This window comes from Miniopterus natalensis, chromosome X (assembly GCF_054644295.1).
Source record: "Miniopterus natalensis isolate mMinNat1 chromosome X, mMinNat1.hap1, whole genome shotgun sequence".
In the NCBI taxonomy this organism is placed as follows: domain Eukaryota; kingdom Metazoa; phylum Chordata; class Mammalia; order Chiroptera; family Miniopteridae; genus Miniopterus; species Miniopterus natalensis.
Window position 1 is genome coordinate 96,580,042 of NC_142103.1, and position 24,476 is coordinate 96,604,517.

Sequence of the window (24,476 nt, forward strand, 5' to 3'; positions counted from 1 at the left end):
TGAGTCCATGCTCTCTCACTCCTTATTGTTCTGTGCTATAGGATCATCTGGGTGGCCTTGGCTAGGTTAAAACAACAGCGAAACAAACTGTAATTAGCATGAGGGAATACCCCAGTCTGTCAGGTTCTGAGAACCTGCTGGGAATCTTGGCTGAGCTGGGTGTTAGGCTACTGCTGTTAGGCTACTGCAAGGCTTTCTTTTAATGTGCAGCCACTTTCAATTGGAACCAAGACTTCCTGTGAATGCCTTCTGATGTTATTTGAAGAAAGGAAATAAGCATATGAATTTTTAAAAAGTTTCTTGAAGTTTATTGATTTTTAGGAATGGATACAATTAGTAATTCTCATAAGTTCCAAGAATTATTTATCCTGGCATGCTTGGGTTGCACATAAAGTTCTTTAATACCAAAAGACGTTGCAGGTTCTGTGGCTTTGATGATGTAGGAGTAGCTTGAAACATGCGCAGTAATGTGAGTGTCCATGCTGCCAGCACAAATGGAAAAATATATTGCTTTAATTGAAAAAGCAGGCTGTGTCTAGTCTTTGACTCCCTTTACATTTAATCTGAATACTCATTGTTTCTGAGAGAGTGGGGAGGGGAAAGAGCAGGATTTGGCTCCGTAGTTTATCAGTAAGATCCTGAAAAAGTTAGGAATGTGGATTCTGATGGTGACCTCCCCCTGCTCCTTCTCCTACTTGTGAAGAGGAAACAAACAAAACACAATCTTGAAGATTCTGAAGCCAGATGTTGATGGAGCCTAATGTGCCACAAGCTCCCCAGGGGATTATGGTAAAATTCAGATTCAGATTAGGGGGGCAGTTGGATGTGGGGAGACCCAGATTCTGCAGTTTCAAGGGATGCTATTTTTATTTTAGAGAGGAAGAGAGAGAGAGAGACGGGGGGGGGGGGGGGGCGGGGGGGGGGGCGGGACATCCATGTGAGAAACATCCATTGGTTGCCTCCCATATGAGCCCTGACTGGGGATCAAACCTGCAACATGGGCATGTGCCCTGATCTGGAATTGAACCCACAACCTTTTGGCGCATGGGACGACTTGTTTTGGTGGGTGAGGAGGTGGGTAATGACAGCTTTGAAAACTTCACTGTGGGGATCAAATCAAGATGTTTAAAGGCAAATTTTCTGACACCCTAAGAGCTTCCTGTTCGACCCAACCTACATGAAAAATCTTAGCCACCCCCCTTGTCAGGGCACTAATCAGTTCTTTATGATTGCGTCCAGGCCAGCTTAAATCAGAGAGCACAGAGAAAAAGAGGACTTAATGGTTAGTTTGCTGACCTGCTTAGCATTAGATAATGTCTGTGAAGGTTCCCAGAATGCATCCAGGGAAGCTGGGGTCCAAATATGGAAAAGAGGAGCCATGATTATGAGGTAGGAGCTGAAATTATCGTCGTGCACATTTAAAGTGTTATTTCAGCTCTTTCCTATGCTCCTGGCTTTGGGGGTTGTTTCTGGTGGTGTTCGGAGAGGAGAGCCAGGCAAGCTAGGATGATAGGGCTTGCTGATGTCTTTGTTGTAATGAAGCATGAATTCTATGTCGCTCCTTTACCAGTGTGACTTACTTTCTCTCTCTCTCTCTCTCTCTCTCTCTCTCTCTCTCAACTGAGACTCTCTAGCAAGTGGCTTTTAAACCTATATTAAATCATACTATTAATCTTTTCCCCTGTGGTCATGCAGGAAGATAAGACAAGCAGGTGGAGACAAGTATTCTCAGCTTTCTATTGTGCCCTGTTTTCAATGTCTAGTCTTTTTTTCAAAACCAAGTGTTTCTCATTCTTGTTGCATTTGTGACTTTTTGTACCCCAGCTCCTTACGTTGTCTAAGGGTTAAAAAAAATAAGGGAAACCCCATAATCAGAAGAAAAAAGGTTCGATGTACCCTCTCTTCTTTTTCTGAAGCTTATACAGTGAGAGAGTCGTGCATTGCCTCTCCCAGTTACCTTCTGCATCAGGGAGAGTTCGAGTAGAGATACAGAAGGTCGGGGATAAGGGATTTCTTACAGGGTTCCATTTACACATTGTGGGTGCCTGTGTTCCTTGCTGAGCCTGAAGTCACTGCGGGAAAGTGGGTGTGGGTGAGAACCAGGACACTTGGAACCTGCCTCTGGCTCGCCCACCTCTAACCTCAATGACAAAGGTGACCTGCAAAGAAGCTGGTGTCCTTCCTGAAAAAGAGAAAGATGAGACCAGTTCTATCAGGTCTGGAATGTTGCTCCAGGCCCTGGGGTATAGCCTTATGGGAAAGACAGAATTCCAACCCATTGTGGTGCATGCCCAGTACAGTAAGGGGGCCCAAAGGGGGAACCTAAGAACCTGCCGAAGGATAGGAAGGAATAGATCAGGTGAAGAGGATGGAGCCAGTGACCCAGGATGGGGGTGCAGTGTGAGCAGAGGCCTAGAGGTGGAAATGGTTTGATGGGTATCTGGAAGTAAGCTTTGCCAGTGAGTTAAATGGGGAAAGTGAGGCAGAGGGTTAACAGGGACCTCGTGTGCCTTTGTAAGGAACTTGGACTCTAGAGGTAATGGGGAAACACTGGAGGAAGGATTTTACACATAGGCGTGCTGCCATCAGATGGGGATGGAGGAAAAGTTCCTCCAACCAGTTACTTTTTCTGAATGATCAATCATCTGCTCCCTTGTAGCTTTTTAAAACACAGCTTTATTGAAATCTAATTTACATACCATAAAATTTACCCATTTGAATTGCCCCCATTCAACGGATTTCAGTGTATTTACAGAATTGCTCCATTCAATGGTTTTCAGTATATTTACATCACCACAATCTAGTTTTCAGACATGTGCATCACCCCAAAAGAAACCGTGTGCTCATTTGCAGTCACTTCCCATTTCCATGCCCAGCTCTCAGCAACCACTCATCTTTGTAATTTCTCCTTTTTCTTTAAGGGGAATGTTTTCTGAATATATTATTTACTTTAAAGAGTATCTTTGCCAAATTACAAACTCTTGCCCTTGGCCCTCCAGCTACTGCTCAGCTCATTCCTGTCAGCAATGCTTTAGATTGCATGGAACAGAAACCTGGCTGGGACTGGTTTAAACAAGGATGTTGTTGGGAGGCTACAGATAGGTTGGACCCTGAGGGCAGTGTGATCATCTGCTCAAAGTGACTCAGAGACCTGTGTTCTGGCCATTTCTCCTCCACCGTGTCATTCTGGCAGTAGCTTCCCCCAGGGCTGGTGTCTCTGTGGTTGTCAGGGGGTTGTAGGATGGCATCCATTGGCAGTGTGGCCTTTTGATTCCTTGTTCACAGCTGGTACATAGGAGTCCTTTCCTGCAGTCTGTGTGATTGGGTAAGTTTAGTTCCTGTTGCCCACCCTGAACCAACAATTGGCTCAGAATTAATTAGGCTGCCTCTCTGGAGGTGAGAATGGGTCCTGTGGTGGATGGGTGGGCACTGTGACCAATAATGGGTTCTGCTGGGTAGGCTTGTGAGTAATTAAGTAGGATGGGGGTGTTTTTGAAGCTGACCCTGGCTTTATGTCACAGTGGAAAGTGTCATCAGTTCAGAGCTCCCCAATTCAGGAATTCATTGTAATTTGGTCAGAGAGTGCACTGAAGTTGACCTTTGGAAGTTTTAATAGTGTGAGCATTAGTGGGTATGCTGTTAGCATTAAATATGCAGAAGATGAATTATTTAAGTCACAGTAGAAAAACCTGTTTGCTTTAGGATAGGACTGTTTAAATATATGACTAGTAGTAAATAATATAAAATCATTCTTATCTACTTATTAGGTTACCCCTTGGAATCACTCCTTGGGGGAAAAAAATCCTGTCCTGAATATATCAGTATTTGAGTTACTATATAAACTTGAAATTAACAGAAATTGACTTTTCTTTCAAGTAAAATTCATGTTTCATGAAGCCGAATAGACATTCTGCCAGTTTTTTGGACTTTATTAAATTTTGTTTTATGTGTAGTAAAAAAATCAAGGTATGCCCGTGCTTTGCAAAGTAATTTATTTGATTGTGAGCTGTATTTTTGAGTCTCTTTGGGAGTGAGGTTTGTCCTCATGTCAGTAATGAGCATTTGCTGGTGCAGCCCTTAATGGTGAGAACGGATGTTGAAGAAAGCAAACACCATATGCCCTTTGTTTCCCGTGCATGTCCCCTCCTGGAGGCTGGGTGGAGTGTTTCAGCTGTCTCGAATAATCTCCATTTTGCTGTTACTGCAGACTTTGCAGTTCTCCAACTCTCTTCTCTCCGATGTTAGTTACAACTTCCTAATTAGGTGGCTCTTCTTCCTCTTTCTCCTCCTGGGTCATAAAGGTTTCACACTCTCAAGTGTGAGAGAGTGGATTAATTTTGAAAAATGAGTTTCAGTTGAGATGTGACAGAAATAAGTGCAGAGAATAAAAAAAAAAAAACCCACCCAGTGTGAATGTTTAGTGGGAGGGGCAAGGCAGGCTGGGTACGGGACAGGATGCTTAGAATAATTCGGCTGCCAAGTGAATCAGAGGGACTTGGAGTTCTCAGCAAGCACGGACCGCACTCCTGCCCAGAGTTCAGACACAGTCAGCCCCAGATCACCATTTCATACCCCACAGAATGGAGCTTTCCGCAGCCAAAGCCCCGAGTGCTGTAGATGCGTCTGAGATTGTAAGTAGGCCGTACATCTGTTCAGATTGTTATTATGTCTGCATCTTTTGTAGCCTGTTGCCTGACTACTTTGTATACCAGGACGGGGGTGTGATGGGGGAATTTGGTCCCAGCTCAGTCCTTCCTAGATGGTGAGCAACACCATTTTCCACTTGGACTTGGGTATCAGTTTTCTTGTTTCTGGTGGAAGGGAATTTCTTTCCCCAAGCCCTCCTCAGTGACAGAAGTGGCCCTTGGCTGAGTCCCTTTTGAAGTGACGTCTATAAAGATTTTGAGCAGCCCTGTCATCTGGTGTGATGGCTCTTTCCTTCTCCTGACCACTATTGATGAGTTTTTTTCCAGGGGACACTGAATGTAACTCCAGTTACCTCCCCAACTCCCACCCTGCAGGTGGCCCTTTAATCAGGAAGTGTCCTGATCAAAGGTTGGGAGCAGGTAGCATTTTTGAGGCAGCTGGCTTATTGGGAGTCTGGGATGAAGCCAGGTGTGGAATCTAGCTTTCCTGCGGTGGGAAGGATAAAGGGGGAGGAGGTAAGAATGAGATGAAAGAAGGGATAGAAAGTCAGATTGGAGTCCTCTCAAAGCACTGTCTTTCTGCTAGATTCTAGGTGGTGGGTGAGATGCCAGTCCTCACTCAGCTAACTATAGCTTTAGGCCACTAACAAAAATCTCTCCTAGTCTTATCTCATCTGAAAATCACAAGCATTGCACTTTGTGGAATTGCTGGATTGTTTGAAGTAATGGATGTGAAAGTGCCTGGCACTTGGTAAGCTCTAGCTGAGTGATGGGTTTTGGCCCTCCTTCCCTGTTCACCTTCATTCATGGGACAGTATACCACCAATGCAAGCAATGTGCTGGACTCTGTGAAATGGTGCCCATGTTGTTGACCCTCGCTTGTTTCAGGACAGCCTTTGTGGACACCAAGTTCTCTTGATTGGTGTCATTCTTTTGATCTTGAGGTTGTCCAGTTGGCCTTGCTCAAGTCCACAGCCCTAGGCTGCCCTTTTAGTCATGGCCAAGTGACCCCCTAGAACAAGGAGGTCCCAGGGAGAAGGTGTGAGTGGGTTATGCTTATGTCTCAATGATACATTTGAGTTAAAGATCGTGGAGACTGGGAACTCAAGTCATGAAGCCGTGTTATGAGTCCTAGAGGGAGAGCGATAATTCAAAGGAGCCATTTCTAGTTCAGCTTTAGGTTTCCAAGTTATGAATACCTATATTCGGCTGAGGCAAGGGAGAAGAAAAAGAAAAGGTAAACCTGGAAGAATACTGCTCAGCAGCTCTCTGATTTTGAAGTAGGCTTAGGGCACTGTCGTGACTTTCCATCTGGTTGTTTCAGTTAACCTGCTCTTGGATTTAGGCAACTGCCATTGATCAATTTCCCAATGGCCTTTCCACCATTATGTGTGTTTGTTTAGGGCACTTTCCAGAGCCTGTCTTTTTCATTAGTTTTATTATGTGCTTTATATCTACTAACTGTGAGTTAATTGCTAATAATAGTGTTCCCTTGTAAGTCACACGTTCTCCCATCCCTTACCCCATTGTATTCCTTGTATTTCATCTCATATTTAGGCTAAAATTGTTTGCCTCTAGGTAACAAAACTCTTGATAACTATATCCATGAGCTCTAATACAGTGCTAATTTTTTTTTTAATGTATTTTTGTTGATTTCAGAGAGAGGAAGGGAGAGGGAGAGAGAAAGTTGAAGCATCAATGATGAGAGAGAATCACTGATCGGCTGCCTCCTGCACACCCCCAACTGGGGATTGAGCCCGCAATCCAGGCATGTGCCCGGACTGGGAATTGAACCATGATCTCCTGGATCCTAGGTCGATGCTCAACCACTGAGCCACGCCCGGCTGGGCCCAGTGCTAATTTTTATCACTGATTTTGGAGACATCATGCTACCTGTGCACTTTGTTTTGTGTGTGATGATTTAAGAGTAACTTTTATGGTAACCATCATCAGAAGCATGTATTACAGTGTACCAACTTTAGTAGCTCTCTATTGAAATCCACATTTTATGGTCAGGGACTTTCCTACCTTTCTAGCCTCATCAAGGTCACCTCCCACTTGGCCATCACCTTTTGCCACACCAGTGTCCTAGCTGCTCCAGCTCCTGCTCCTAGGCTCAGGCACTTGCAGTGCCCCCTCTGGGAACACTCTTCTTTGGCTCTTGCTTGGCTGGCTTGCTCTATGTTCAGGTGTTACTGGGAGAAGTTCTCCTGGGCCATCTTATCTAAAGGGACTTCCTCCATCTTAAGTTACCTTTCTCCCTTCCTGTCACGTCACCATATCTATTTCTTGCAGAGCACTTATATCACAGTCTGTAAATTCCTTGTTTCCTCATAGATTTACTTGGCACTTGCTATCTCTCCCACTAGAATTTTAATCCCAGTACAGGCAGAGGCCTTGCCTATCTTATTCCACTGTATCCCCAGTTCTCTGCACACAGTTGACGTTCAACAAGTATTTGTAAAATGAATAGAGGCTTTGGATGAATACAGTGGGTGACTTTCAATAGTTTGTTACTGCAAGCTGATAAAGACAGTTCGATCTTTTCTGTGCTATTCCTTCCTGGCCCCATCTGCCTTCACCATTGCTCTGCTACTTATGGGAGCACTCCATATCCCAGGGCCCTGTTTCCCTCTCCCGGCAAGCCCTTAGCTGGTATGCAGAGTAACCCTCTAACTGTTTTAAGTATCCTTTTCTCAAAATGAAAACCACCTGTCTTCAAAGTGATTTGCTTATAACAAATGCTCATTTCTTTGCCGAGGCCTCTTCCCCTCCTGCCTTTCCCCACCTCCTGCCAAGAATAATGGGAAAACCCTCTTATCTTAGAAAGTGGTTTTCCCTCTGGTCAGAATCCAAAGCCAGATGATTTATCACCCTGTGTGCTGGGCAATAGATTTTCCCTGTCTTGCTGCTCTCAAATGTTAGCGGTTTGTTCTCTGGAGGCCTGAAGGGGTCACATGATGGGGGCTCAGCCTTGGCACTGCCCCTCTTTGTATATTTCCTTTAAACATCCTTCCTTCAGGTAAAGAGCCTGGCCCATGTAAATGGCAACAGGGCTGGGGGCAGTGTCTAAGTACCTCTCTGCAGTGGACTGTTTGCCAGCTCATTGATACCAACTCTGGGGAGTAAATAATATGACCCCATTTTAGAGACGGTGAAATGAAGGCTCACAGAGGTTAGGGAGGTTATCACCAGCCAGATCAGAACCCAGGTCTCTCTGGCTTCCAAATCCGTGCATTATTTGTTGGTGTACTCAACATTTCGCAGCGTTATTTTTACCATGTCCTACATTAAAAACAAAACAAAACAAAACAAAAACTCCCCCAAACTGGCAACTTAGTATACATGTACATATACATACACATACGTGTAACTGAAGTAAGTTTCCTGAAACAGTAGTTGCCTTCACTGTGTGTGTGATGTACTCTGATATTCTCCATTCCATTTTAAAAATGCTAGTCAGCATATAGCAGGAGTCTCTTCTTTTTAAAGGCTGAATAATATTCCATTGCATATATATGCCACATTCTTTTTTTTTTCTTTTAAATTTTATTTTTGTTTAAAATATTACAGATGTCCCTTTTTCTCCCCAATAACCCATTCCACCCCGTCCCATCCCTCTCCCCATCATTGTCCGTGCCCTTGGATTGTGCATATATGCATATAAATTCTTTGGTTACTCTCTACCCCTCCTCCCACCCGCCCCCCTCCATCCCTCTGACATTTGTCAGTCTCGTCTATTATATGCCACACTCTTAATTCATTTTTCCATCAATGGACATTTAGGATGTTACCATATCTTGGTTGCCAGGGGCTAGGGATGGGGGAAGTGGAGAGTTGCTGTTCATCGGGTATAAAGTTTCAGTCATGCAAGATGAATACGTTCTAGAGATCTGCTTTATGACATTATGCATATATTAACAATACTCTATTGTGCTCCTAAAAGTTTGTCAAGGGGGTATGTCTCAAGTGTTCTTACCACAATAATAAAACATGCTGTTGGGGACCTTTTAAATTGACTTGGTGGCCTACTAATTGGTGGCAACGCGTAGTTTGGTGAAAACAGTTTGAAAAACACTGGCGTAGGTGCTATGTAAAATATGCTTACTTCTTTATGTAGAGGTTTACTTGATGTAAGCTACTTTTTAAAATGTTTATAGAAGCATAACAGGTATACACACACACACACACGCACGCACATAAGAGTACAGCTTGTTGCATTTTCACAAACAGCATATCTATATAACCAGCACCAGATCAAAACACACGCCATTGATTTAAGCTTCTTTGAATCAAGACAGGCGTGGAGTGCAACAGAAACTGATATGCCCTCGACTTGTTCTGAATTATGCACATACGGCTTACTCGATAGAATCTCTCTTTGTAGAGGTCCGTATCTTGCGTTTCCAGTGATGAGGCCTGACTGGTATTTTAGATCTAACAACCACTGAAGGAATGGAACGAGGCTTCCCTAAGGGCCATCAGCAATGGGCACAAGAGGAGGCCGACTGAGAAGGTGCCTGGCGAATGTGACCCAGGAGGATGAGGAAAGGGCAAGGCCCCACGGTTGGGTATGGAAGCATTCGGGTGTGAGGTTTTATGGTGATAGTAATTGAGACCAATTTTACTGAAATGGGTGGGCAGGTGGGAAGGAGAGAAGGGAACTTGTGATTAGAATGCCAAGCTCCTAGGAGTGAATGAACTTTTGTGTAAAATAAGGAACATCCACCTCTCATGGTGAGTATTGACTTTTAGAGAAAATTGTTTTTGCATACTGGATCAAAGTGCTTATTTTTTGGCAAAAGACATAAATGCCACTGAAGACAAAAGCAAGCTAGAAGAACTTTGCTCTCATAATGTATGGGTTCTCTAAGGCTGCATAGGTGGACACACTGTACACAATTTGTTGTAATGGGATATGCATAGAAATGAAAGGGGGTGAATATTTTAATGTACTTTTAAACATTACGTGTTCTTACAAAGTTTTATTAATGCCTTTTGTGAGACACATTGATAGTAAACTTTTAGTCAAACTGCAATAGCTTCCTTGAATCAGGAACTTTGGAATAATAATAAGTCCTTTTGTGTTTGTTGATTAGATAAGCTCGTATTGTTGGTTTTTTGTGAAGGAGACTGTGAACTCCTGCACATTTGGTGTGTATTTCCTGGCGTTCTTAAACTACAGTGCTCACTGTGGGTTTGTTTAATTCTGTGTTCGAAGTGACTGTGTGTGTGTAAGAAAAGTCCTGGGACTGTAACAGACACACTGTGCAGTAAGAGGAGGCACCTGCTGGGGACAGGGTGGGTTTATTTGACTCACCTTTCCGTTTTTGGTGCCCGGTGTCATGCCAGGGCACTCAGAACTTGCTGAATGAATGGAAGGAGAAAGGAAACACCTCAGGTTCCTGTTTGCCAGGGGACAGTTCTGGTGTATGCCTGTCGTCCTGGCATTGATATCGATAGTACCCCCTTTCACTCTGAAATGTCCTGGTTCAGGTGATTATTGTACTCTGTAATGTTCTGGTTTGGATGGACAGATAAGGACACTAAGGGACAGAGAAGTTGCTTCACTTTGCATGGTCACCCCCTAGTGAAAGGCAGTGCTAGCAGTCTTTCCTAGGAGTCTAAATTCAGATCTTATAACTCCTAAGTTCTGCTGTTTTTAGGCCAAGGGACATGTAATATAAAAACAGCACTCTTTATGTTTTTCAATGCCAGTGTTTAGTAAATCACTTCTGTGATGTGTGACTCAGGGCAGCTGAGTGTGCTGGGCAAAGACCCATTGTAACCCTGCATGTACTTTCATGGGGGAACCCTAGACAATTAGTATCCTAGAGCAATGATCATTCACATATGTGTGGTGCTTTATAGTTTCCAAGACCCTTCCTCTTACATTATTGTCTTGAAGCTTCTGTTCACCCTGTGAGGTGGGTGGTGGAATGTGTATTTTATGGAGGATGGGATATCAGTGGGGTGATGTTGGTCACCTGTTTGAGGTTTTATAGCCAGAAAAGCTGCTGAGCCAGGACTTACCTCAGATAGTCTGCCTCCATCATCGGTGTATTTTCCAGTAAACCAGAGGTGCCTCTCAGCCAGACGTTCTTACATAGCTATTTGAGGGTGCTGTGTATGGGGGACTAGGAAGTTATCTGAACATTCATTACCTGAACACAGGGTTTCTCAACCTTGGTGCTCTTGACATTTTGGGCTTAGTCTACTGTGGAGGAATGTGCATGGTAGGATGTTTAGCAGCATCCTTGGCCTCTGCCCGCTAGATGCCAGTAGCACATACCTCCATCCTCCCCCAGTTACGATGACAAAGAATGTCCCCAGACAGTGTCAAATGTCCCCTGGGACACAATTGTTCCTGGTTAGGAACCACTGGCCTAAATAGAATAGCAGCATTTATTTATTTATTATTTATTTATTTATTTATTTATTTATTCATTTATGTATTTATTTTTGTTAATAATTTTTTTTAAAATTTTTTGTTTTGTTTAAAATATTACAGATGTTCCTTTCTCTCCCCAATGACCCGTTCCACCCCGTCCCTTCCCCCTCCCCAGTCCCTCTCCCTACCATTGTCCATGTCCTTGGGTTGTGCACATATGCATATAAATTCTTTGGTTACTCTCTCTCCCTCCACCCACCCGCCCTCCTCCATCCCTCTGACATTCGTCAGTCTCATCTATGCTTCCATGTCATTGAATCTATTCTGTTCATCAGTTTATTAAGTTCTTTAGATTCCACGTATAAGCGAGATCATGTGATATTTGTCTTTCGCCGCCTGGCTTATTTCACTTAGCATAATATTCTCCAGGTCCATCCATACTGTCCCAAAGGGTATGAAATTCTTCTTCTTTACAGCTGCGTAGTATTCCATGATGTAAATGTCCCACAGCTTTTTTATCCACTCATCTACGGATGGGCACTTGGGCTGTTTCCAGATCTTAGCTACTGTAAACTGTGCTGTAGAATAGCAGCATTTAAAAGAGCAAAAAAGACAACCTTGAAAATGTTGCCATTTTCCCCTCTGTGGTTCCCAAAGCATCAGAAAAACTATCAAAAGACTCACAAAAGGGGTGGAAAGGAGAACAAGCAACATATTTCATGTTGAATTCACTTCCATGAAAGAGCATTGGGTCTCTCAAGGAGGGATAAGATGGCAAGTTTTTCAAAATTTATTATTATTATTTTTAATCCTTACCTGAGAATACGTTTTTACTGACTTTTAGAGAGAGAGAGAGAGAAAGGGAGGAAGGGAGGGAGAGAGGAACATTGATGTGAGAGAGAAACATCAATCGTTTTCCTGCCATATGTGCTTTTACTGGGGATCGAATCCAAAACCCAGGTATATGCCCTGACCAGAAATCGAACCTGAAACCTTTTGGCATATGGGACAATGCTCCAACCAACTGAGCCATACTGGCCAAGGTGGCAAGCTTTTTTTTAAACTTTAGAGTCACACAATTAAAAATGTTTTTTATAGAAAATTTAGAATAGAGATCAGCTGAAATATATGAAATCTCCTGTAATCCTATTGCCCAGAGATAGCCATAGTTCACATTATGCTGTACTGTATCTCTTTCTAACCTTTGCCAACACACATCTATAAATTGGTATATCATTTTCCAAATAGGGCCATGCCACAAATGTTTTTATAATCAGCTTTCTTTTTTTAGCTTAAACATACCACAAATATCTTTCTATATCTGTGATATAGAGCTGAAATATTTAATGGCTGCATAGTATTTCATTGTACAGCTACAGTATCATTTATTCATTCAGCCTCCTGTTGTGAACATTTGTTTGCTTTCAAATTATGTGTTTGCTATTACAGGAAACACTGTGATGAGGATGTGTGTGTGTCTGTTAACCCTCCAAAGCTTTTTTTCCTTATAGAAATATTAGCATCAGTTGAATAAGATATCTAATTCATAATGTGCTAGATTGTACTTTGATTACAATACGTACCTTTGTCCCTTAATAAAATTTTGATTATGTACTAGGCTTGCAGAATGGCGTGTGGAAAATTCTTTGGTTTTCTGATTAAATGATGAGTAATAAGAAACCATTTAGGTTTTATGCTTTGTTCATGAAAACCACTCTTAAGTGTATTGGGCTACTTCCTGAGTAGAAATTACAGCCTGGGAAAGATCATTGAATCTTCCTTAAAATTTTGTTCACCGATGAAAGAAATTTAGGACTATGTTCTTTTGAATTCTCATTGCTCATGGATTTTTCTTATATGTGTTTAAAATGATAAACTTGTAGTGAAAACATTGAATCGGTATAGAAGACCTTAAAGTCCCCCATTTTACTCTACCATGTTTTTCTTCATTCTCTAGAAATTTTCTATGCATATATAAACATTAAAAATATACAAAAAATAAAAAAAACTCACACTAGACAACGATATACAAGGTCTGCTCTAACTTACTTTTTTTAAGTTAATGTATCTTTCTATGTCTACACCTTATTTTACTTAATTAGTACGCTATTTGGGGTTGTTTCAAGCTTTTCTTTTTCTCTTGCAAGAGAGCACTCTATTTTATGTGAGTCTCATCTGTAGGATAAATGCCTAGCAGTGGAGTTGTTGGGTTAAGAATCTTTGTCCTTATAATTTTCATAGATATTGCTAAATTGTTTTTCCATCAACCTTTATATAGGTTGACTTGTTTCCATCAGACATTTATTTTTCTGCCTGGTATAAACTATGGATTAATAAACCGGGAACACAAAAGTTGAACCTCATCTGTAGGAAGGGTCATAATTGGTTAGGAGGAGACCATGGTTTCTCTAGTGACATTAGTTTTAGGCATTCGTTTTTCGCCTTGAGGGTGGTGTTGGGGATATGTATTTTCTGGTTTTCTCCTGGGATTGATCTGAAATTGGATTTTACTTTTTTCAACCATGGAAAAGAAGTACATGTGTCATGTTGGGAGATAATACATGTGAACCTCAGAAATATTGTGGGCTTGGTTTCAGACCACCGTAATAAAGCAAGTGTCTCAATAAAGTGAGTCATAATTAAAAAAAATATATATATCTTTATTGATTTCAGAGAGAGGAAGGGAGAGGGAGAGAAAGAGAAACATTAACGGTGAGAGAATTGAGAGGCATCATTGATCAGCTGCCTCCCGCACCCCCCCCCCCCCCCAGCCCACAACCTGGGCATGTGCCCTGACTGGGAATGGAACAGGGATCTCCTGGATCCTAGGTCAGTGCTCAACCACTGAGCCACACCCAGCTGGGTGAGTCATAATGTTTTTGCTGGTAGAGGGTCTTGCCTTCAATTTGTAAAAAAAAAAAAAAAAAAAAAAAAGTGACACCTGTGAAGCACAGTAAAGCAAAGTACAATAAAACAAGGTAGGTCTGTACCCAGGTAGGCAGCTTTCTGCTAATATTTGATAATGTGCCTCAGTTGTTAGAGTTGAGGTGGTTAGAAATGGACCTTCGTTATTAAAGAGGTTGCAATATTTACTTCTCAGTGGCTCTCTAAAATAGAAGTGTCATTTAACAAATGATACAATGTACAAAATGTAACATGTAAATATATAATATGGTAAATGTAACTGTAACTTGGTATAATAATTTTATAGTCATTTTCATAAACCCCTTATCTCTTCCATAAACCCCTTTGTCATGTTTCTACATTTCCCATTTTCTCCCACTCCATTGTTGATTTTTTTGCACTGTCGTTTTAAAAAATTGTATTTATGGTCAGTACTGCATTTTGGATCTTTCATTCTTTTATTATCTTATTTTTGATGAACTCTGTCTCCCTGCGAAATTTGAACCAACACTTGGTTTGTAGTCCTCATCACCCCAGCATGGTGTTTGACACATATGCATTTTGTTTGGCTGCTCACTTTAGAATTCTCCTTATTTTATGGGGTCTTAGTGCTTGGTAAAGGAAGACTGTCCCTGGACAACCACCCTTCCCTTGCTGGCCCCCACCCAGCACGGTGCTCATTAAGGTGGCCTCATCTTGCCTGTGTTGCTTTCCTGCCTGGAGAAGGGCACTTCAAGGTGCCATATTTTATTGATTTGGTATTTGAAGCAGTGGAGGATGGCTGATGTTTGAAGATGGTTTCATGAACCCTGGTGGGTACAGCAGCTGCCATAGCCCAGGTTGACTATGTGAAGGGCCTGTGTTTTCTGACAAGTCAGGGGCTTTCTGACGGGCACTGCGAACTTACTGCAGGCTTGGCCAGAATGTTTTGAGTTGGCCTGGGGTAAGCTGCCCTGAGTGAGACGCCCCAAGGGTGAGATACAGAGAGGAAAGTTAGTCTCAGGAAACTACTTCTTATGTCAGTGAGCCTGAAATTGGGGCAACTCTTGGGGCATACCCCCTTTTCCAGTGTTCTAGCTAATGCAAGGAGGTGGTCCAAGAACTGCCCTGGAAGGTGAAAACTGAAGTATGTTTCAGTTTGGCTCTGGCAGGGCTCCTTGCAGGGGAAGAAGGGGATCTCCTGGGCCCTTTCCCTAGCCCTCCAAAGGCTCACACCCTGTGCCCTGCTGACACAACTCTCCCAGGAGCTTCCTGAGAGATGGCCTGGGATCTCAACAGAGAGTCTTAAAAAGAAACCAACAAAGAACTTTCTTTTTTTTTTATTGTTCAAGTAATATATTTTCTTTTATAGCAAATAAAGAGGACTTTTTAGAGGCAGGCAGTGTGTGATCCAAGGAAAATGGCCTTTGGAGCCAAATGGCTGTAGGATGGAATGTGGGCTCTGTGCCTTTTCCTTAAGGGGCTGTTATGGCCTAAATGGTGTCTCCCCCAAAATTCATATGTTGAAACCCTAAATCACAGTACCTCAGAATGTGAGATATTTGGAGACAGGGCCTTTAAAGAGGTAATTAAGTTGAAATGAGGCCATTTTGGAGGGTCCTAACCTAATCTGACTGGTGTCCTTGCAAGGAGACATTAGCACAGAGAGACACTGGGGATGTGTCCTCACAGAGCAAAGACCATGTGAGGGCACAGTGAGAAGGTGGCCATCAGTGCCAGGGAGCGAGGCCTCAAATAAAACCAGATCTGCTGACACCTTAGTCTTGGACTTCTGGCCTCCAGGACTCTGAGGAAATAAATTCCTGTTGTTTAAGGCCCCCAGTCTGTGGTATTTATTACGACAGCCCTGGCAAATGAATATAAGTGCTTTTGCTTCCCTCATCCCTGAAGAGAGGACCATAACACCTACCTTTCAGAGTTAATGTGAGGGATAGACATTGTACCTGGCTTACAGTAGGTGTTCACAGATGGTGCTGGGGATAATGCCGATTTAACAATGATAAAACCCACGGCCCCTCCCCCTCCCAGGTTTTCTGGCCTCAGCCTGATTTGAGGGTTGTTTTTACTTTCCTTTTAAGTCCTTTTCAAACAGGGTTGCAAAGAACTTCTGCGATCAGAGGAGGTAGCTACTTCATGGGTTTAGCAAGCAATGAAGTATTTTTTTCTGAGTGATTCTTTTCATTCTTTTAATCTTTTAACATACTGGGGCTCCAGGTACAATTTTATTTAGGACAAGAATTCTGCTAGAATTGATTGAAAACTTCTGGTGTGATGTAAGTACTTACCATACCTAATATCTACTGTATTTATTTGCAAGGGCTACTGTAACAAAGTGCCACCAACTGGGCCATGTAAGCAACAGAAATGTCTTGGCTCCCAGTTCTGGAGGCCAGAGGCCCAAGATCAAGGGGTCTCAGGGTTGGCTCCTTTTGACTGTGAGCAAGGATCTGTTCCAGGCCTCTCGCCTAGTGTCTGGTGGTTTGCTGGCAGACTTTGGCATTCCGTGGCTTGTAGATGCTTTGTCCCATCTCTGCCTTCATCTTCACATGACGTTCTCTCTGTGTGCTCGTCTCCATGTCCAAATTTCTCCTTTTTATAAAGACATCAGTCATATTGGATTAGGGCCACTCAAATCACCTCATCTTAACTTGATCATCTGCAAAGACCCTATTTCCAAATAAGGTCACATTCACAGATACTAGAGGTTAAGACTCTAACATCTTTTTAGGGGGATACAATTCAAACCATGACACCAATTATATTGGAACCCAGTTTGCCATCTGTGTACCTCTGCCTATAGTCTGCAGTTGCCCTCGAGAAGTCCCCTTACCTGGTCTGCTGCTTCCACTTGTCATATAGGGTTCAGCTCAGAAGTCACCTCTTCAAAGAGGCCACTCTCTCTATAGATTTATAGAATGAATGAACTAGATTGCAGAGTAAAATTAAAATGTGACTGAGAACTATGCGGACATTTTACCCTTAAAAGTATGAGAGAGTGTCTCTGTTCCCCACATAAGTGTTACTTGTAGCTTTCTTGTATATGTTGGTGGTGTCGCCACTACAGATGCTATTTAAATACCATTTTGTGCCTGTGAATTGAGATGCCGGGCACCTTCCAAATGTCACAATGTTTCCTGTTCTGCGTGTAGAACATGCCAGGGGGGGCTCAATTTATTTGATTTGGGTTTTTCTTTGCAGTGAATCACAACTGATTATGATTTTACAATAATTCACAGAGCAGAACTGGCTAGAACCCTTCTCTGAAGGACATCTCGGGTCTAGATAACCTTGAGTTCTGAGAAAGGAAAGCATTTACTGATTCCAGTGAATCCATTAGTGTTTATTAAGCATGTCCTGTTTGCTAAAACTCTTGCTAGGTGCTGTGCAGATACAGAGGTAGTATAGGAAATAGTTGCAGCCTCCAGCACCACACAGTTCACATCAGACAGTTGAAAAATACATGATAATACACACAAAGTTACATGAGAACATGTAGTACAGAAATTAAGAGGAAAGGAGTGCTCACTCTGGGCCAGAGTGTCAAGAAAGGCTTTGTAGAGGAGCTTAGCTTGGCTTGGGTTGACCTCGAAGAGCTAGAGATCCAAGAAGAAGAGCAAGACCAGCAGCCCAAGGTAAGAGGAACATAATATCATTAAACTATGTAATGGTCTTGGTGGTATATTGAGCTACCTTGTTTTAGTCAAATTAATTTTGTTCACAACATAGGTATGATATGGTTTACAATAGGAAAATATTCGAAACAACCAAAATGGCCATCAGCTTGGGAAGAATAAAGTACATCAATATTTCCTACAGCCAGAAAAAAAGAATGAGAACGCTTTTTATCAATATGGAAAGACCTCCCAAATATATTGTTGAGAACAGCAAGGTGCAGGACAGTGTGAATGATATGTTAACATATGACATTTACTTAAAGAAACTGGAAGATTCCCAAGAAACTAATTACAGTTAGAGTGGTAGTGGTAATTACTTGGGAGTGATAAACTGGGATAATGGGAAAGAGAGAGGGGGAGAAAGAGAGAGAGAGGGGAGGGAGGAAGAGAGATTATTTATTTTAGAGATTCGAATGATGTGAATGTTTCTTTTTCAAAAAGCTAAAAAGAAAGATAGATATGCTCTGGCCATGTAGCTTAGTTGGTTAGAGTGTCGTCCCGATATGTCAAGGTTGCTGATTCGATCCCCAGTCAGGGCACATCAACCAATGAAGGCATAAATAAGTGGAACAACAAATCTCTCTGTCCTCTCTCTCTCTCTCCCTCCCTCGTTCTGTCCCTCCCTCTCTCTAAAATCAATAAAACATTTTTAATTGAAAAAAAGATAGATATGAAGACAGTAGTATTTGCTCATGCTGTTGCTACTGTTAAATTTATTTCAGTGTGTCAGATGCTTTGCCTTGCTGGCATATACTAAATGAAGATAACCAGCTACACTAGACATCTAAGGGATAAGCTCTTGCATTTGCCCAGAGAATGAATTCTCTTGCTGAGCTTTTCACTTGTATTGGTTATCACTGGAAATGCTTCAGATATACACTAAAAAAGAAGGAATAGCATAATGAACCCCTTTGTACCTATCATCAAGTTTCAGCGGTTATCAGCTACTAGCCAATCTTATTTCATTGGTTTTCCCTCTTCCTCATTCTCACCCTTCACCCCTGACCTTGATTCTTCTGAAGAAAATGCCTTTCTGATTGTGTTATTTACAATTATTACTCTGACCTCCCGAGTCCCACCATGGTCCCAGACATGCAGAGCAAATGGATGCTTTAGGCAGAAAAATTTTTCTTTAACCAAATTTGGCTCATCTTGTTAGGTGTATTTTGCTCAAAAACATTAAAATGTTGGTAAAATATACATAAAACTTACCATCTTAACCATTTTTAAAAGTACATTTCATTCAGTAGTGTTCAGCTCAGCCACACTGTTGTGCAACTAATCTTGAGAATATTTTCATCTTTTAAAACTGAAACTCTGTACCCATTAAAGAATGACTCCCCCTCCCCCTGTCCTCAGCCCCTGGCAGCCACCATTCTACTTTCTGCCTCTATGAATCTGACTGCTCTGGGTCCCCCATATTAGTGGAATCATACAGTATTTGTCTTTTTTGTGACTGTTTTATTTCACTTACCATAATGTCCTTAGGGTTCACATGTGTTACAGCATGTGTCAGAATTTCCTTCCTTGTAAAGGCTGAATAATATTCCATTGTAGGGATAGACCACATTTTGTTTATCCAGTCCTCCGTCTACAGACTCTGGGGTCAACTTTTACTTTTTGCCCCTTTTAGAATATAAGGTTTCGTGGCTCATAATCATTTCACGTCACAGCACATCAGGCTGTAGCAGTGCACCCTGATCCTCCAGTTAAGAGAATCATTGTGAGCAGTTTGAGAATTTTTATGCCAAATGCTTTGACTTGCAAAGACCAGAAAACCTTCCTTTCTATTTCTGTGACCAAGAGAGCACTCCTTTCTCTCTCAAAGCTCTTATATTGCATTTTGTCTCTCATTAGACTAGATTAGGAATTTAGAGAGAGTGGGGCAGGGATGGGGAGTTATCTTCCTTTGCCCAGTACCTGGCACTGTGTTTGGTGCTGGCTGGGTGCTCAGGAAATAATTGTTATAGAATGAACCTTCCTTTGGACAAGGCACATAACCATATTTATGTAATTAGAGAGTTGAACCAGATGCATTCTAAGGCTCCTTTTGTTCTGACATTGTTTGGCTCCATTATTAAATCTGGCGATGAAAACTTCAGAGTCTGGAAGACTGAGGAGTGGGAGGTGGGGGAGAGAGATTTTTGAATAGATATGTTTTCAGTGCCTCTCACATTGTATCCCAGAGTTGGTCACCTACAAAAAGAACCATCCCAGGATATTAGTATTTCTTAAAATAACATTCTGAATTTAAGGTTTTCTCTTTGTGCGCTGGTAACATTCTTTGATTAACAAAAAAACACCAGCTAAAAAGTTTTTTAAAGTTTAGCTTCATTGGGTTTTCTAGATATACATGGATAGAAAACAAATCCCCTCTTGACATCATCATCTTCACAAAGAATCTCATAGGGATTCTTAATGATAATCTTACCATGAGAAGAAGTCAAGGCAATAAGCAAGTGAGGAAAATGAAGATTCCAGAATTAGGGTTCAAAAAGCTGGAAGAAAGTATGGAGGGAGATGTGGTTTGAATATTGCATCTTTTGGATATTCTGAACTTCATGCTGGTTTCTGGATTTGTGTTTTAATCCTGGTTACCAAAAGTCTCTTGTTAGCAACCAGATGGTCGTCAAATAATTGATATATGTTCATTTTAAGCACATTTGGGGAACAGTGGCCTGGATTTTCCAGTAGAAAGATTTAGTAATTCTGTTGGTCTTTGAATGCCAGCAGGGGTTTTTTTTGGTTTTTTTGAAATTGAATTCTCTAATGTCTTGGAAGTAACCTCTGGAAAATTGCAACCAATGATTTGATTGCATGATGTACTTGGAATAGAAAGTTAAGGATAGGGATACAGTTTACTTCAGTTACAAATGTCCAGTCTTAGAAGTGGTTAAATTTGTAAAATTAGATGAGAATTTTTTTAGTGTTTAAAGGGTTGCCCACTGATTTGTTTCCTGAGACATGAATTAATGAATACAAATAGACATTTAAAATATACTCATCTGATTTTACTCACTATTTTCAGAGAGTTGTTCAGAACTTTAGGGTCTGCTATCCTAAAGTCTTACTTGAATGCTTTTCAAAGAAAAAAATTTTTATTTAAAAAGTGGGGTTTGTAATAAGAAAAAGTGTTGTGAGTTGCCTCCAGGGGTGGCAAGCCTCAATAGTCCATTTTTGAACTGGGGAAATAAATACATCAGTGATCATTGGAAGGTGCTAGTAACCAGCACACCATCTGGCTGAAGACAACTAGAAAGGGAGTTGAGATCTGTATGAAAGAACCTATTATAGGGGCAAGGATCCCTCAACACTGACCTTTCAGATTGATGACAAGATAATGGCAAAGAGCAGTTATGGTGTGGAGAGGTGTTCTTTCAGATGCCCTTTTAATTAATTAATTAATTAATATTCCTCAGAATATCACTGTTTCCAGAAAGATCCAGTTAAAAAAACTTCTTATTTTCTTTTTATTGTTGACATTATTACAGGTGTTCCCCATCCCTCCTTTTGCCCCCCTCCACCCAGACCCCACACCCCCTTTCCGCTGGCCATGACTACACTGTTGTCTGTGTCCATGGCCTTTGCATATGTTTTTTGGCTGTTCCCTTCTCATTCTTTCATCCTGTGTGCCCCACCCACCTCCCCTCTGATATCTGTTAGTCTGCTAAGCAAAATAAGCCAGTCAGAGAAAGGCAAATAACATATGATGTCACTTATATGTGGAATCTAACAAACAAAATAAAGTGACGAACAAAGTGAAACTAGAGACATGGATACATGGTACAGAAAGATCCAATTTTTAAAAACATGACATGGGCTTTCTATTTGGGGGGGGGTGTGTGTGTATGTGTATACAAGGCCTTCTTTTCCTTTCCTCCCTCCTGCCACATGGTTGGCCTGTCTCTGGCTGTTTTGTGTCATGACCTGGGATCTTAGCGGAACTCACTGCCAGACCCACAGGGGGAGGGCTCCAGGTGGAGCCAGTCCCAGATGCCCCATTGGTGGGTATATTAGTTTCCTGTGGCTGCCACAACAAATTACAACAAACTGGGTGGCTAAAAACAACAGAAATTGATTCCCTCACAGTTCTGGAGGCCAGAAGTCCAAAATGAAGGTGTTGGCAGGGCTGCACTCCCTCCAATGGCTCCAGGGAAGAATCCTTTTCTTGCCTCTCCCAACTTTTAGGGGCTCCTGGGCTTCCTTGGCTTGTGGCTACATCACTTCAATCTCTGCCTCCATCTTCATATCACCTTAGTCTGTCTTCTCTGTGTGTCCCTTATAAGGATGCTTGTCATTGGATTTAGGGCCCACTCAAATAATCCAGAATGATCTGTTTATCTCAAGATCCTGAACTTAATAACATTTGCAAAGACCCTTTTCCCAAATAGGGTCACATTCACAGGTTCTGGAATGAAGATGTAGACATACCTGTTTGAAAGTCAACATTCATGCCACTAGAGTAGGGTAACCAAGCCAGGACAGGGCCCCTGAAGGAACCACACTGTGTGCCTCAAGAAGGAAGCAAAGGGAAAGAAACCCTTTTTTTGCAAACACTTTAAAGGAGTTAGTGTTTTTATTTAGTTACTTGTTATTATTTTTATTGTGGTTGATTATGCATAACATAAAATTCACCATCTTAATCATTTTAAGTGTTCAGTGGCATTAAGTATATTTACATTGTTGTGCAACTGTCAATCAGCACCATTCATTGCCATAACTTTTTCATCTCAAATTGAAACTCTATACCCATAAAACAGTAACACCCCCACTTCCCCTCCCCTCTATTATTATTTTTACATTCTTTCAATTTTTGTTTTATTTTTGGAAGTGTTGTGTGATCATTTTAGAAGTCTGCCTGGCCATTTAAAAAAACACTTTAAAAATAACTTTATTGAGGCATATTTTACATATCATATAATTCATTCATTTGAAGTATAGTTTAATGATTTATAGTAAATGTACACAGTTGTGCAACCATTACCATAAAAGGCTTTAGAATATTATCATCATTCCAGAAAGATCATTCATGCCCATTTATAGTTATTCTTGTCCCCCCACTCCCAGCCCTACTGCCTACTGTCTGTTTCTATAGATCTGCCGTTTCTGGATGTTTCAAATAAAGTGTTATTTAAAACTTAAAAATACATTTCTGATTGTAAAATATGAAGACATAATATCCCATCAGCTGGGAGCTTATTAGAAATACAGACTCTCAGGCCTCACCCAGACCAGTTGAATCAGAATCTGCACTTGAACAAAATCTCCCGGAGATTCTTATGCATATTAGATTTACAGAAGTACTGATAGATTGTATCTACTATATCGATCTTTGTCCCCTTAATATATTAGGTGTGTTTCCCCCAAATCATAAATGTCTTCTGAGAACATTTTAAATCCCGTTGTAAGAATATACTGCAGTCTATATAACCAGCCCTTTTAGGGCAGGCATCGAGTTGCCCATCTTTTTTGCCATTGAAAATAAAACTATGATGACCATCCTTGTATGTAAATCTTTGTGCATAATTTCATATCCACTGTGCCTGTAATTCCATTTCTAGGAATTTATCCTAAGGTAATAATTATAGATATACTGCTAAAATTTAGAAAATGCATAGAAACACTGATCAGTGTAGTTAGTAGTTTAATGCACTGTTTTCCTGGAACTGGACCTAAAACCAAGCAGATAATGGAAAATCCAGAGCCCCAACATGTGATGTGGGGGCATCTTGCTAACTTTCACCTCCATCTTCTTGAACTTCAGCTTCACTGTAGAATGAGGTGAATGAATGAAAACAGCACCAAAAAGTGAAGTACAGGTTGTCAATGAAGCAGTAGTGAAATAGAAAGGGCAAAAAGCTGAACCTATGTATAATAATACCTTTCTTCTCTGTTGTAATCCTCACTAACCTTCCAACCTCCACTCATCAGCTCTACCCTTGTGAGCAGCCCAATATGTTACTCCTAGAAGCCCCTGCTGCTTAAACAGTCTGTAGCTTACTAGTCTTCATAGGTGGGAAGCCATGGTCATGGTGGTGATGATCTCATCCTCAGAACACACTGGGCTTCATATTCAATTTTCCCACTTGTTGCGAGGATCAGGTCCTTGGGAAGAATGCATGCAAGTCAGGTCTTGCATACCCGCCTCTTACCTGTCCCATTGCCAGGGACAGGTTCCTCCTATAGTTTGAGGAGGAATTGACTGTGTCTAAGAGCCAGGGTGAATTTTGTTCCCTTTTCTGTGCTGCCATGTTCTTTGAGCTTTCCATTGCTGTATTTCCTGAAAAGAAGCAGCTCTTCTTTTATCCTGGGGTGTAGGGGCAGAGAGGAGCAGGTTATGAAAGTGCTTATTCCTGAGGGTTCAGATCCAGCTTGCTGCTTCAGAGGGTCTTGGACCTCCTGTAACCTCACTGTGCAGGCAGCCTTTTTTATTCCTCTCAACTGTGGTTCTCACACCAGAGTGTACATCAGTACCTCTGGGCAGGCCTGGTAAAACATAGACTGCTGACATTAGTTTTAACAGCCAAGATTTGGAAACAACCCAAGTGTCCATCAATGGATGAGCAATATTACTCAGTCATCAAAATGAATGAAATCTTGCCATTTGTGACAGTGTGGATGGACCTTGATGATATAACACTAAGTGAAATAAGTCAGAAGGAAAAAGACAAATACTGTTTGATTTCACTCGTGTGGAATATGAAAAAAAGAACAAACAACAAAAACAAACATAGATACCTAGAACAGATTGGTGATTACCAGAAGGGAAGGGGGTTGGGCAAGAGGGGTGAAGGGGGCCAGGTATATGGAGATGGATAGTAAATAGACCTTTGGGGGTGATCACTTTGTAGTATATACAGA

General features: G+C 41.6%; 1 protein-coding gene across 2 annotated transcripts in view; it reads left to right on the forward strand.

Moving 5' to 3' along the window:
* The window catches only part of SH3KBP1 (SH3 domain containing kinase binding protein 1), a 308,270-nt gene that overhangs the window by 69,755 nt on the left and 214,039 nt on the right, over window positions 1–24,476 (forward strand). The window contains exon 1 of one of the 2 annotated variants that reach the window (XM_016199360.2): window positions 4,540–4,631. The exons of the other annotated variant lie outside the window; for it this stretch is intronic. Within the exon in view, the coding sequence (XP_016054846.1) occupies window positions 4,581–4,631 (51 nt within the window). The 5' untranslated portion in view covers window positions 4,540–4,580. Of the gene's footprint in view, window positions 1–4,539; window positions 4,632–24,476 lie in introns of those variants that run through there. 2 annotated transcript variants of the gene reach the window in all.